The following is a 14,280-nucleotide window of genomic DNA, read 5'->3' on the forward strand; positions in this document are numbered from 1 at the left end:
TTGATCGTAAAGAGCCCATTTTTCGTTCCGAAACACTTCTCATTAATACTACTTCTAGGTATTTTGTCTCTGATGAACAGTTGAGGAGGTTATCCGTTGTTATTATTTGTTTTAAATGTTTCAGAATTAAATCGGATATGTGGCCAGCATTAATATCCTCAAAGAAGAGGTTAAAGGCCCGTTCAGACGACACTCTTTTTCTCGCTACGCTCGCTGTGCTGAGCTCGTCAGATTTTCTGGCTTCACCAGCCTCTAGAAAATGCACTGTTCACACGGCCAAAATTTTCTCATTCTTGATCTCGGGAAAGCGAGAAAAAAAGTTGAAAAAATTCAACTTTTTTTTCTCTCTTTGCTCGGCACAGCCAATAGAGTGCTTCCGAAATTACGTCATTCTTTGTTGTGTAGGCTGCTTCTTTGTGGAAATGTGTTTTCTTCGGTTTCGCTGGTTCGAATCCCTTGAAATTTTAATGAGATATATATCGAAGGGTTATAAATTATCGTGCAAAGTTTTAAAACGAATAGTTCTTTTCTTAAAAAAGGTTTTAATTATGCATAAATAAAACTTTAATGAATTTTTTGGAAAACAACTAATCGTTTTAAAACTTTGCACGATAATTTATAACCCTTCGATATATATCTCATTAAAGTTTCAAGGGATTCGAACCAGCGAAACCGAAGAAAACACATTTCCACATAGAAGCAGACTGCACAACAAAGAATGACGTCATTTCGGAAGCACTCTATTGGCTGTGCCGAGCAAAGAGAGAAAAAAAGTTGAATTTTTTCAACTTTTTTTCTCGCTTTCCCGAGATCAAGAATGAGAAAATTTTGGCCGTGTGAACAGTGCATTTTCTAGAGGCTGGTGAAGCCAGAAAATCTGATGAGCTCAGCACAGCGAGCGTAGCGAGAAAAAGAGTGTCGTCTGAACGGGCCTTAATATAACCCATATCTTCCGTCTTGAATTCCTCTTTTCGCCTTTCAAGTTGGGCCAATGTTTCGCATAACAATATTTCTGGAGAATTTAGTGTATACAATCAGATATATTGTATTTATATAAACTAATCTCTAGTTACAAATAGTAGAAAGTAAATATAAAACAATAAAACCACTTACTTTCCACTTCGACATGGCTTTGATCATCCATTTCCAAGGGTTAGCTTGGATAACGGTGGAGCAGACGACAAGAACCGAACGGTCGTAAACTGATAGGGAATTCCACTGACTGCTCTCGGAGCGCTCCCATGGAGCAATAAATATAGGAGACCCTGATTTAGCAAAAACAATCTTTAACGAAGCCAAGAACTAAGCCATTTATATGGCTCTATGGGTGCGCTCCGCGAGCAGTCAGTGGAAATCGCTATGAAATTCCTTAATAGGTCGCGCGCATACCGGAAGTTCAGTGGAAAATATTCAAAGCGAGAACACTCCAGCCAAGCCTTCTACTCCCCCCTTTATACCCTCTTTGGTTCAACAAAGATAAAACTGGTGTCTTGTGACTCTTGTCGTTAATTTTGTTTTATATTCTTTAATACTCGATGATCGTAAAAAACCATGAAACATAAACATATTAAATATATATTGCAAAATGGATTGGTTCTATTGCGATTAAGCCTATCTGTTTATACCAGACTATATTACAGACGACTATTGACAAAACAAAACAAGTTGATAAAGTACTATGGGGTCGATGGTGGCGACACAAATTTGGACAAATTTCTCAGGGCTCTTCTTTCGTTTGACAGACTATAATAGACCCTTAAAGAAAATAAACAAGCTGGACACCTTATATCGCCGAGTCGGGATTTTTCAATAGAGTACAAACGCCATCTAGTGGCGAAAGGTTTCGTTGAATAAATTATAAAAACTTTACTAAGCCTTTGCCAAAATCTAAAACTGTGTAATTTCAATTACAAGCTTTGGAAATCTCCTTACCTTTCTACGATTTGAGACTCCATTGCGAAAAGCAACAAGGTAATTACGTTGTGAGCTTGTGATAAAGCGAAATCTGCTCTAAAACAGTTCCTAAATCACTTTCACCTGAAACTTCAGTTCCCAAGTTTTTTTTTTTTTTTTTTTTTATTAGAGATATCTGGGCCAAGTGGGATTAGCCGAGAGGCTTTCCTCGGGCCCGTCGTTTTGACACAGCAAAATACAATTTTTAGGATTAATTATTGGTTAAGAATTACTTGTATATTTAGGACCATAGGTTTTTTTTTTTTTTTTTTTGTTATCCGGACTTTGCAGTGTAGGCGACCCAGATTTTGATCACCAGCTCGATGATTTTCTTATCGCCGGCCATAGTGCGTCGAAGGATCTGATGGAGTGAGAGGCGGCGTTGCGGAAGCAGATCTTGGATTTTGGCTTGAAGTGGTCTGTAGCGTGGGCAGCAGCAAAGTATGTGGTCTGTCGTGTCTAGAGTGTGACACCAGGCACAGTTTGGGCTCGAAACTTTGTGAAAAGTGAAGAGCCGTTCCTTCGTCATACAACGGCGACAATGTAGGCGGGCGAGAATGGTTTCCTGGGAGCGGGGAAGGCGGAGCCCCGTTACGTGGTCTTTATACGGATGAAGTCGGTAGGCAGCCTGAATGAGCCCCTCGCGGGAGCCTGCCCAGTCAAGGAGGAATCGTTCTTGGCGGAGCTTAGTGAAAGTGCGTTTTAAAGTCTGTTGAGTATAGGGGAGCCAGTAATCCGGTACGTGTTGGTCTCTCTCGAGGGCTCTCTTCGCCGCCCTATCGGCCCTCTCGTTCCCGGGTATGTCTACATGGGCCGGGCACCAAATCAAGGTGACCGTTTGCGTTCCAGTCAAAATCATCTGTTGAATAGTAGCCGCCAGGTGGTTTTGTGGGTGGCTTTGTAGGAGGAGCCGAAGAGCCGCTTGGGAATCTGTAGCTATTATCACCTGAGGATGGGGGAAGTCCTGAGCGAAGCGGAGGGCGAGAAAAATTGCGAGGAGTTCACACTGCGTGATATCGTGTAGGCCGTTGACTGTGTAGGAGGCGTCCAGATTGAGCGCATCGAGTACTATCCCCAAGCCGTGCAGAGGAGCCCCAGGCCTGCAAGAGGCATCCGTGTACCATAATAAAGGCTGGTCGGCTGTGATGGCGGAGTGCAAGTGACCGTGGAAGTCCTGACGAAGAGCGGCGTGTGGGGTGTCCCCCTTCATATTGGCGGCCCGGAGGTTGAGGATAGTGGGGACCGCATTAACCCAAGGAGGAGGTTGAGCCTGCAGAAGAGGGATTGGTTGGGCTCCGCTCGCTTCTAAGACAACTGTATTCAAGTCACTGTGGAGAAAGTGCTTGAGTCTGGCTGCTGGCGGCCTCTGGTCAAGAGGCGGGAGGTAAGCGGAGGGCGTGTCATCCCACCGCAGGGGCAACTCGCCAGGGTTAGCCAGTTTCCGAGCCAACAGGTGCATATCCATGATACGGCGTCGTTCCGAGAGAGGAGGGACGCATAGCTCCGTTTCCATGGCCTGTATACAGGTAGACCGGGGCGTACCCAATATAGTGCGGAGGGCCGCATTTTGTATTGCGTCAAGGGGTTTCAACGTAGTGGGGCTCGCTGTGCCATATTCTGGGGCTCCATAATCCATGATGGAGCGGATCAATTGATCATACAGGATCTTGCCGACTGCCCTGCTAGCCCCCCAGGTAAGGCCCATGACTGCCTTCAGGATATTGAGGCGCTTGCGGCATTTATTCACTAGTTCCTGGACATGGTCTTTCCACAGCAGCTTGCGGTCAATCCTAAGTCCTAGGTATTTATAGGATGGCGTTTCCTCAAGAGGGACGCCATCGAGATGGAGAAAGAGGTTGTGCGGTTTTCTGCGTCGCCTGGTGCAGATCATGAATTGGCATTTGTTGTATTGAAGGGGTAGGGACCATTGTTCCAGCGTAGCAGCCACCAGGTTGAGGCCAGCCTGTAATGTCCTATAGACGTCCGAGAGAGTTTCGGCCTTGGTCCACAGCGCGATATCGTCGGCATGGAGGCCATATTGGCAAGAAGCTGGGAAGTCTAGTCCGACGTCGTTAACCGCCAGGAGGAAAAGGGTTGGGCTAAGAGGGCTACCCTGGGGAACCCCCGAGTCCAGAGAGCGGGTAGTTGAGCGGGCGTCATTGTAGCGCACCGTTATTCGGCGATTGAGGAGAAAATCTCCTATCCAGTGAAGTAAGTGTCCTCCAAGGCCCCAAGACTGGAGACGGCGGAGCACCATCTCCGGGCGGACATTGCCAAAAGCATCCTTGATGTCCAAAAAGACCGCGCCTAGATATTTGCGAGTGGACAGCGCATCGCGGGCTGCGACTAGCAAACGTTCCACATTGTCCATGGTAGTCCTGCCCTTCCGGAAACCTGTTTGAGCCGGGTTGAGCAGTTCCTTCTTTTCTAGGACGTATTGGAGGCGTTGGTTGACCAGTTTGTCCGCCAGCTTTTTCAGCGTGGACATCAGCGCTATAGGGCGGTAACTCTCTGGCGCATGTTTGTCCTTGCCCGGCTTACAGAACGGAACAATAATAGAGTCATTCCAATGTTCCGGGTACTCATGCGTTAACCAAGCCCGATTCAGCATGTCCAGGATTGTCTGGTGGAAATCGTCTGGGAGCGCTTTAAGCATAGCGTTTGTAACGCCGTCGCTCCCCGCAGCAGTATTCTTTAGGGTCGTGATACCCCTGCGAAATTCGTCTAGTGTAAAAGGTTGATTGTAGTCCTCGTGCTGTTCTGATGTCTGTGGGAGCGGGGCAATCGCGCGCTGTGTATAATATTTGGTATGGTAAAAATCGGCCAGGGCCGTGGCCATAGCCGGATCATCTGCATGCGGGGGAGGTCGGAGTTGAGAGCTAGGGCCCTTCGTGGCCCATCGCAGGCTTTTCCAGATTTTGGACATAGGGCTGTGGGCTGTGAGTTGTGAACAGAAGAGGTGCCAACCCTGCCGTCGTTGAGTTTTGAGGAGTCTGCGAAACGAGGCTCGGGCTCTTTTATAGGCTACAAGTTCTGCTAGCGAATGTTGTCAGTGGAAGCGGTTGCGGTGCCAATTCATTTTTGCATGGTGCTGACTTAGTTTCATGGACCACCAGGGTGGCAAATTAGGCCTGGATTGTGTTTGAGCTGAGGATCGGCGGTGAGGCCTAGGATCTGCGCAGGATAGGATGGCGTGACTGATGTCTTGGTATGTGCATTGAGTGTGGGCGTTGGCCTCCACGAACGCTCTAGCCCTCGACGTGAAGGCTGCTTTGTTGAGGGGTCTATGGGTTACATGTGTCGGAGCCTCTGCCCCTGTGTGTCTCCTCGGCTGGCCGGTATAGAGTTGGATCAGGAGGGGAAGATGGTCGCTACCCCCTTTCGTTAATGGAGTCCATGTTGCACCTGCCGCCAGAGAGGGGTCGGTAAAAGTGAGGTCTAGGGCCGTTGGGCGGGAGGACCCCGATACCCTAGTGGGCTCTCCTGTGTTTAGCATCGTAATGTCGGTATCTTCTTGAATCCATTCAGCTAGGATTCGGCCCTGAGTGTTTGTCACCGGATCCCCCCACATAGGGTGACGGCCATTGAGATCCCCACTCAGCACATAGGGGGCTACGAGTTGAGAGGAGAGAAGACGGAGGTCCGGAGCCGTCGTCCGGCCCTTCGCGTCGTAAAGTGAATAAATTTCTATCGGTCTGCCGCGCCAAGTGAGTTTTACCGCCACGCCCTCAATTGTGTTGGGAAAGATTTTTGTTAACTGAACCGGATGGAGAGCTTTGTGCGCCAAAATGGCCACTCCACCCCCTCTAGGTGACTCTGAGTGTAAACCCGCTTCGCGGTCCTGTCGGAAGGTCCAGTATCGGTGAAAGTTGTATAATTGTTTGGCCGGGGTAAGCCAAGTTTCTTGTAGAGTGATGATGTGGGGATTTGCTTGATGAATGAGCGCCGTGAGGTCCCCCAAATTGGTCGCCGCGCTTCGTATATTCCATTGGATAATGGTTAAATTATCTGGCATCCGGTCCATTGCGAAGAAAGGACGTGAGGCCAGATTTTAACTGATCTGGGATGAGAGGGTCTACCTCCTGACGTTTGAGCGGAGTGGATTGAAGCCTGTTAGCCACCAGGGTGACGAGGGAGACAATATCCAAGTCGTTATTTACATTCTGAATAAATGTCAAAAAGGCCTCCGCAAGGACCTTGATGAGGGTGTCAACTGGTTGGGGGGGAAGCGGTGGAGTGAAGGGTTTGGCTGGAGAGTGAGGCTGGTTGGGTGCAGACGTCGTCGGTTTCGGGGTGGCAGGCTTACCCTGGGTTACCGCAGCATAAGTTTTCTGTTGTTGTGAGGCTCGAAATTTTTTTGCAGCATCAGATTTTGGGATATTGTCTCTCTGTTGGATTCTCAGGATTTGAATTTCTTGTAGCCGTCGTGGGCAATTGTGGGTTGTTGCTGAGTGTGCCCCTTTACAATTGGGGCACGTCGGTGGAGCATCACAATCTTTGTTGTCCTCGTGGTGAGCCCCACATCGACTACAGCGAAATGCGGCTTGACAATATTTGGTAGGGTGGCCATAGCGTTTGCATTTCTTACATTGCATGGGGCGCCTCTCATATGGGGCGACTTTGTAATTGCGGTAGTAGAAGCGCACCTCCGTCGGGACATCCTCCGTTTCGAAGGACAGGAGGAACATTGTGCTTTCTGGGCCAAGTCTGGAAACGGTATTGACCGCGTAACCCGCGTTCTGTAGGCCTTCTTTGACTTCAGCGTCCGTGAAGTCTCTAGGGACATTGGCGATCACACCTTTGCCCCCTTTATCGTCGTGTTTTCCCGGGTGCTGTACTTTAAACGGTACGTTCTTAATGAAGGACCAAGATTGGAGTGTCTGGTATTGTGCGGGAGTCTTGGGGACCACTAGCAGGGCCCCCCTCTCAAAACTCTAATATCTTTCAATTCTCCCACGGTCTTGGGCAAAGGCTTATGAAACTCACGTCATGGAAGGTGGGCTTACTGTTGTTGTCATTGGTATCTCTAGGAGTCGTCCTAAATGTCTCTGGTTGGAAAATAAGGGGTCCCGTTGTCTCTTTGGGCCCTTGGCGGTCATCCTTAGTCAAGTTCTTAGAACTTGATATGTCTGGTTGGGGGATTTCCATATTGGCCAAAGCGGCGTCAGCTACTGGTTGAGAGGTCTTCTCAGTGTTTGTTGCAGAGAGAGTGGCTTTGTTTGAACTGAGGGAAGCGTGGCCTCCGAGTTCTTCTGCATCTGTTTCTGCTTGGGAAGTGGTGGAACCTTCCATGCTGGCGTCTCCATCTTCTCCAAGATCCGGTGGTTTCTTTTTCGAAGCCGGGCCGGGAGTAGTTTTCTTTTTCCGTTTTTTCTTCTTACCGTGATCATCCATAAGATCCTTCAGTACGCGTGGCATACGGCGAGAGCAGAAAAGAGTGACCTGCCTCGACGAGACCAGGCGGCCAAAAAAACCAGTTCCCAAGTTCCGCCATTAAATTTTTAAAGTACACTTCCTTGCCACTACTGCGCAAAATCGGCCCATAGCCGTCTAAACCAATCAGATTAATATACTGATTAACCAGAATGCTCTGTCAATCCTCAAAAGACGGTTGGGAATTTTGAACGATTTTCTTTAAGGGTCTATGGTTTAAACTTGAACCATTGAAATAAAAAACCAAAATGATCTAAAATGAAAATGTTCTACAATTAATCCATTAGATTTCAAAATGGTTTCAATTTAAGCCTTACAGGGTTTGAGTTTTGGACAAAAAGTGAATACACTACACATTTATGGTTTAAATTGAAACCTGTATTTTTTACAGTGAAGATCTTATAAAGGCTGCTTTTCACGGGGCGGAAATGGATCAAAACGGTACGAAAAAATATCACCGGCGGAACATTTTCGGCTGGCTGAAACGTAAAGATTGTTTTCTTACGACGAAAAACAGGCTCTAATTATAGGCAGCTTATCATATAGGCTTGGATTGCAAAACATCATAAATGGTACTACATGTATACATTAGTAGAAGAGTATATTGTTCATTCCTCCCATGGCATAGAGCAGACGACATTCATTTACACTTATATTTCTAGAGGAAACAGTAGGCAATTTACCAGAGGTCAATTGGGGCCGCATTAATATTGACCAGGAGACCGGGTCGGAAATTAGAAAAATTTCATATAGGACATGTGTCCAGTGATACCCCCTTTGACTGGAAAAATTTATGGGACATTGTCCACTGGATTGCGCAAAACTTTGTATGGTCTTCGTAGTCATACTATCAAAAATTTACGGGTACAATGACCCCCTTAGTTTTTTAAAAAAATTATAGGACATTTTAAAATTATATAGGACAATGTCCAGTGTCCTGTGCTTATTTCCGGCCCTGCCAGAAGATAAATGTTCCGGTTCGAAGCGCCGATTTCCGCTTCGTGAAAATCCCTTGTCGTTGCGAAAGACATATTTTAACGCCAGGAAAGCGATATTTTGGGCCATGATTCCGTCCCAGGAAAACCGTCTTTTAGGCATGGATATTCAAGATATAATTGAGCAACTTTTAGCTCCATCTATCATATAACGCCACATCGAGAAATAAGCTTCCAATAAATAACTTATTATACACATTGCTAGGCCAAGCAACCAAAGTTCGCAAGTTGCTGTAAAATCTCTCAATGAAATTGCGTCGACTTCCTCCGCTACTGGTTTTTTCCATAGGTGCTTATCGACATGAAAGTCGATTTTACTGTATAGTCTTTGAAAAGGGCAACTTTCCAGAAGAATCATCATACTATTAGAAAAAAACATTTAAAACAGTGATTTGGATTTAATTCAGGGAATGACTAAATGTTTTTACCGAGGGGACGGACGTTCGAAATTTTAGACTATATAAGCTTCTGACTGTAAATTTTAAAATCTGGCCATTGAGTATTGATTTATAATATTATTTCCAGATTTTGAATTAGATTTCACGATTTTCAAAGTGATTTTAAGAATTTCCAGGAGATTTCGAGATTTTGTAAAATTTCCACTTCTAAGGTTCAATTCGTATTTCGAGATTTTCATATGATTTTATGTTAAGATTTCGGTATTTGTATAGTTTTAGATTTTAAGGTTGAGATTTCGTGATTTTTTCGATTTTGAAATGAAATTTGGAGATTTTTTTATATTGATGAGAAGTATGGAGATTTTTAGATTTTGAAGAGAAATTTCGAGATTTTAAATTTTGAAGTGAGATTTTGTGATTTCGAGATTTTAAGAGACTTAAAACGATTTGGAATGGATTTTGATATAAAAACATCCGACCCCTCGATTTTCCCCATCTTGTGGATGGGTTTCGAAATTCGAAGTTTTAAAGAAAATATGATTTCATGGTATGACACTTACGCTATATTAATTTCATCTTTCATTGTTTTTGACAGATTTTGACTCACTCCTAAAACGAGGTTTGAAGGCTTAAATCGGTCTTCGGAAACGTAAAATCCGAAAGATGTTTTTTCTTCATTTAACGCTTCGAACGCTAATAATCTCCAGGTCCAATAGTTCATGACGAGAATTTGTTCACCATCTCGTATCTTTTCGTATACATCTTTTTCAAGAGTGGCCCATACGTTGATAAATAAGCTCTTGTCTTCCATCTGATGTAGCAATGACTTGTACCTTTCATCCTTCATCGCCTGTAAATAGATATCGCAAATTAATACTTACAATAGTGTTTCAAATGGTATCAGCCAATCAGATTTGTAGTTGATGATGTCATTCTTCCCGAAAATAACGCTAGGCGTATCTCAAGGAAGAGTCACAACCTCTGCGCTCTGTTCTATTTTCTTTGGTGTTATTTTCGCGTTTGAAGGAGGTTAAAGTTTGTTTAAATCGTTAGTACGCCGAAATTAAATTAAAAATTCCGCAGATGTTCTTGAAATCATCATTTAATTCTAAAAACCCATCGTTATAATCCTTTAGAATTTCGTTTAAACTTAGGCCCTGGGTTGTCGTTATAAGGTAAAACCTTGCTAACACGTTTTAATATTAGTAAACTAAATTAATACAATCATGTACATTATCAAATTAAATTGTGGCGATAACCTCAGTGGCCACGATTAGCCTCAGTCAAAAGCAGCTAATGTAAAATAAAACCGCACTATTTCTTCACGCGCAATATCACAAATTATCTTAGGAACATGGTGAATAGGCGAGGGGGATGAAACAGATTTCGCGAGTATGCATTCACCCTCTCCAAATGCGTGTCATAGACGAAAGAGAGAGTCCGACACTTTCCCCTATTTATTTTTGGTATAAGCGTAAGCGCGACAGATTTGGAAGCAAATGGTTAGTACGAAAATGTAGTACGTTTCGTATTTATAGGGAGCTATACATACAGGGTGGCTTCGGTATTTGTGGCCAATAGCTTCTATGGGATAGTATTATTCCACTGAAAATAGTATGTTTCCTACCATATTTTGTTGCAGGATTGATAACGTGAATAAAAGATATGTAATGCAATAGACTGCTGTAATCGAAATAATGTTTAACGTATTGCCTACAGTTTAAAGGGAGGGTGAAGTAGAAAATCAAGTGATTTTTTATCGATTTTTCTACTAATTATAAGACCAGTCTGCATAGTCAAACATTCAGGAAATACTTCCGAATGATTTTAAAATTCAAATTAGGTTCAGATTTTAAGGATAATTTTAAAGAAGGTCCTCCGACCAATCGCGTAATGCCTTGCCTTTTTATTAACAAATTTCTCGTGGCACGCTCCATGTCTCGCGCCATGATTATCACGTCGCGCGCGAATTTTATCAAATCTCGTGATAAATTTCATTCAACACGTAACATGCCACGAGAATTTTGTTAATAAAAAGGCAGGACGTTACGCGATTGGCCGGAGGACCTTCTTTAAAATTATCCTTAAAATCTGAACCTAATTTGAATTTTAAAATCATTCGGAAGTATTTCCTGGATGTTTGACTATGCAGACTGGTCTTATAATTAGTAGAAAAATCGATAAAAAAATCACTTGAGTTTCTATTTCACCCTCCCTTTAAGCTGTAGGCAATACGTTAAACATTATTTCGATTACAGCTGTCTATTGCATTACATATCTATTATTCACGTTATCAATCCTGCAACACAATATGGTAGGAAACATACTATTTTCAGTGGAATAATACTATCCCATAGAAGCTATTGGCCACAAATACCGAAGCCACCCTGTATATTATTTTCTTATAGTACTAATTATTACCTCGTTTTTTAAGAACTGGTGCTCAAATCCATCTTGGATCATGACAGCCTTAAAGGGAGTTTGTTGAATTAGTGTTTGAAAATTGTCTATTTTTTCGTAGCCGACAATGGAATAATCCGCTTTCATATAACTTCCGATGAATATGACAAAAACGTAAATGCATAGAAACCAAAACGTGAAGGCCAGTCTCTCCGATACGCATTTCTTGCTTCTTTGCAATGCTGAAAATTTTGTAATAATAACAATCGATTATAACAAAAACAGTTCTTCGAACTAAAAAAACTCTTAGGGTTCCCTACTATTAAAGCCCTAAAGGAACAAATATCAATACAAATGATTTGCAACTGCAATACATTCCTCATTCATGTAAAGAATTATCTTTGCTACCAGTCATTTAGAAACAATCAAATAGCATGCTCCGAATTATATACTTTTGTTAAAAACCGTTTAACCACTGGTTCTTTTATTGCCCGTTATGGATAATGATTTCTACCACGGTTGCTCGACCGTTAATCATAACACACATGCTGGGAAATGATGGAACAAGAGCTTAAAATAAACACAATCTCTTTTTGTTGCAAAAATGTGCAAGCCGCCATTGTTTCAGTGGTTAAACGCTTTATAACGGAAATATATTATTCGGTGCTTGTTCTTTCTCATAGTAATTAAGCCTAAAAAGACCGGGAAAATCGTACAAAAAGATCGGGAGAACTTCGAAAAGTCAGAGAATTGGAATCTGAAAATTTCTTGGCAATCCTGTAAATGGTCGAGTCTTTCAGATTTGACTAACTCGACAAATCAAAAGCCAAAAACTCATTCGGGAGAGAAATACTTTCAAGGCGATATGTCGAATCGTTAAACTCACTTTGTAGAACAATTGTATGAAAAAGATTCCACACAGAACCGCAAAAAAATAACAATTTACTAGTTGAGTTTGTGCTTTCGTTGTTGTTTCTGTTGGTCCAGCATAAGTTTTTGTGAACAGCGAGATGCACTGATAGGTATGCCCAGGTCAGTAAAAATAAGATAGAAACCTATAAAGTGGGAATTTCTTTAAAGGGCTGGAGGGTGAAAAGGAAAATCAAGTGACTTATTATCGATTCTTCTTGAAAATATAAAACAAATCTGCATGTTGTAACTTCCAGGATATACCTCTGAATGATTTTAAAACTCAAATTAGTTTGACAATTGATTGTCTACCATTGGGTCGAATCCCATTGGATCGAATGTCTCGTTCGACCGAATCCCATTAGACCGAATACCGCAATTTGGGCGGTTTTCCAATCATGAATTTTCCTTTCAATCCTATTTTTCTATTGATTTTCCTATTAAACTTCTTGTTATTGCAGAAAATACTAAACCAAACGTAACCTAATATAACAGTAATGTTTTGGAAAAGGCATATTTTTGGAGAAGTCAATGAAACTAAATTTCAATATTTTGGAAAAGACGTAACATTGTTAAATGATTTATAAATTATTACTAACCTAATTTAACCAAACCTAACCTAACATAGAAGTAATGTTTTGGAAAAGGCATATTATTTGAGAAGTCAATCAAGCTAAACATCAATCTTTTGGAAAAGGCGTAACATTGTTAAATGAATTATAAAATATTACTAACCTAACCTAACCTAACCAAACCAAACCAAACCTAACCTAACATAACAGTAATGTTTTGGAAAAGGCATATTATTTGAGAAGTCAATGAAGCTAAATTTCAATATTTTGGAAAAGGCGTAACATTGTTAAATGATTTATAAAATATTACTAACCTAACCTAACCAAACCTAACTAAACCTAACCTAACCGAACCTAACCAAACCTAACCTAACCAAACCAACCTAACCAAACCAAACCAAACCTAACCTAACCAAACCTGACCTAACCTAACCTAACCAAACCTAACCTAACCTAACCTAACCTAACCAAACCTAACCTAACCTAACCAAACCTAACCTAACCTAACCTAACCAAACCTAACCTAACCTAACCTAACCTAACCTAACCTAACCTAACCTAACCAAACCTAACCTAACCTAACCTAACCAAACCTAACCAAACCTAACCTAACCAAACCTAACCAAACCTAACCTAAACTAACCTAACCTAACCTAACCTAACCTAACCTGACCAAACCTAACCTAACCTAAAAATAAAATTGATTTTCTTATTAAACTTCTTGATACTGCAGCAAATAATATGTGTTCACCAATAACATTCTTCAATAAATTTCAGAAAATAACTTCCATTTTTGGAAATTGTCTAACCCTAACCTAACCATACCTAACGTAATCTAACCTTACCATTAAGAGATCTCCCTCCCAAGTACTGACGGCGATCGATGCTGCTTAACTTCTTCGATCATCCAAATCACTATATCCATTGCGCTACTGGAGCCCGGCAACTCAAGGAAAACGCTATGATTTTATATGTGTAAACCCATCCCATTCAGTCGAAAGCTCTTCCATTTAAATATTCCCATTCAGTAGAAAATCGCTCTTTGGGCTATAAATTGTTTTAAATTTGGCTACAATTTTAGAAATTTGAATTCGATCCAACGGGATTCTATCCAATAGGATATTACCTGACAATTCATGGATGTTATCAAATTACCCGTAGCACGCTCCATGGCAAGTAAAAGTTTGCGTCAGATTTGATAAGAATTGAGAGCGACATGACAATCGTGGCGCGAGGTATAGAGTGTGTTATTTATAAAATCCTGTCCGGGATTTTCTATTTATACTCAATCCGAAATCGTAATGTTAATCTCTATGGAGCTTAACATTACAAGGTGGATAACTTTTTGCGAGTTAGACCCAAGGTTTCGCAACCAAGGGGGGTACATTGTTTTAACAGCCTTACTTTACAGCACTAGCAAAGTTTGTAAAGGTATAGTATCTCATTTCTCGTTGTGTAAAGTTAAGTTGTACAGGTTTAAAAATATCCAGCACGCGCTACATTTAATTAAAAGTTTCAATTCAAATCTCACGCTTAATTTCACCATTGCAATCAAATTGAGAACACGTGATTTTTAAAAAATCCTTTTGGGCCTCCTTTTTGTCTTCCTATGCCCAAGAT

General features: G+C 42.0%; 2 protein-coding genes across 2 annotated transcripts; both read right to left on the reverse strand.

Moving 5' to 3' along the window:
- Positions 1-5,942: 5,942 nt before the first annotated feature.
- Positions 5,943-7,347, reverse strand: LOC149602686 (uncharacterized). Its single transcript, XM_089860218.1, has 2 exons — positions 6,960-7,347; positions 5,943-6,790 (listed from the first exon to the last, which is right to left on the reverse strand). The coding sequence occupies exons 1-2, from the start codon at positions 7,345-7,347 to the stop codon at positions 5,958-5,960; spliced, it is 1,221 nt and encodes a 406-aa protein (XP_089716344.1). The 3' UTR covers positions 5,943-5,957.
- Positions 7,348-8,440: 1,093 nt separating this feature from the next.
- Positions 8,441-11,566, reverse strand: LOC149602687 (uncharacterized). Its single transcript, XM_089860219.1, has 4 exons — positions 11,554-11,566; positions 11,201-11,421; positions 9,340-9,629; positions 8,441-8,743 (listed from the first exon to the last, which is right to left on the reverse strand). Exons 1-4 carry the CDS (start codon positions 11,564-11,566, stop codon positions 8,491-8,493), a joined length of 777 nt encoding a protein of 258 aa, XP_089716345.1. The 3' UTR covers positions 8,441-8,490.
- Between the last annotated feature and the right edge of the window lie 2,714 nt (positions 11,567-14,280).

The sequence above is a fragment of the Phalangium opilio genome, unplaced genomic scaffold (genome assembly GCF_054372755.1).
Source record: "Phalangium opilio isolate 3A_F unplaced genomic scaffold, DU_Popi_V2 ptg000352l_1, whole genome shotgun sequence".
NCBI lineage: Eukaryota > Metazoa > Arthropoda > Arachnida > Opiliones > Phalangiidae > Phalangium > Phalangium opilio.

Excerpts from the sequence above, each read along its gene's own strand:
- LOC149602686 (XM_089860218.1), bottom strand. The coding sequence starts at position 7,347 with ATGGATGATCACGGTAAGAAGAAAAAACGGAAAAAGAAAACTACTCCC. Across the intron at positions 6,791-6,959 it reads AGATACCAATGACAACAACA|TACAGCACCCGGGAAAACAC; the intron begins GTAAGCCCACCT and ends TACCGTTTAAAG.
- LOC149602687 (XM_089860219.1), bottom strand. Across the intron at positions 9,630-11,200 it reads ACCAGTTCTTAAAAAACGAG|GCGATGAAGGATGAAAGGTA; the intron begins GTAATAATTAGT and ends ATCTATTTACAG. Across the intron at positions 8,744-9,339 it reads AAAGATGAAATTAATATAGC|TATGATGATTCTTCTGGAAA; the intron begins GTAAGTGTCATA and ends TTTTTCTAATAG.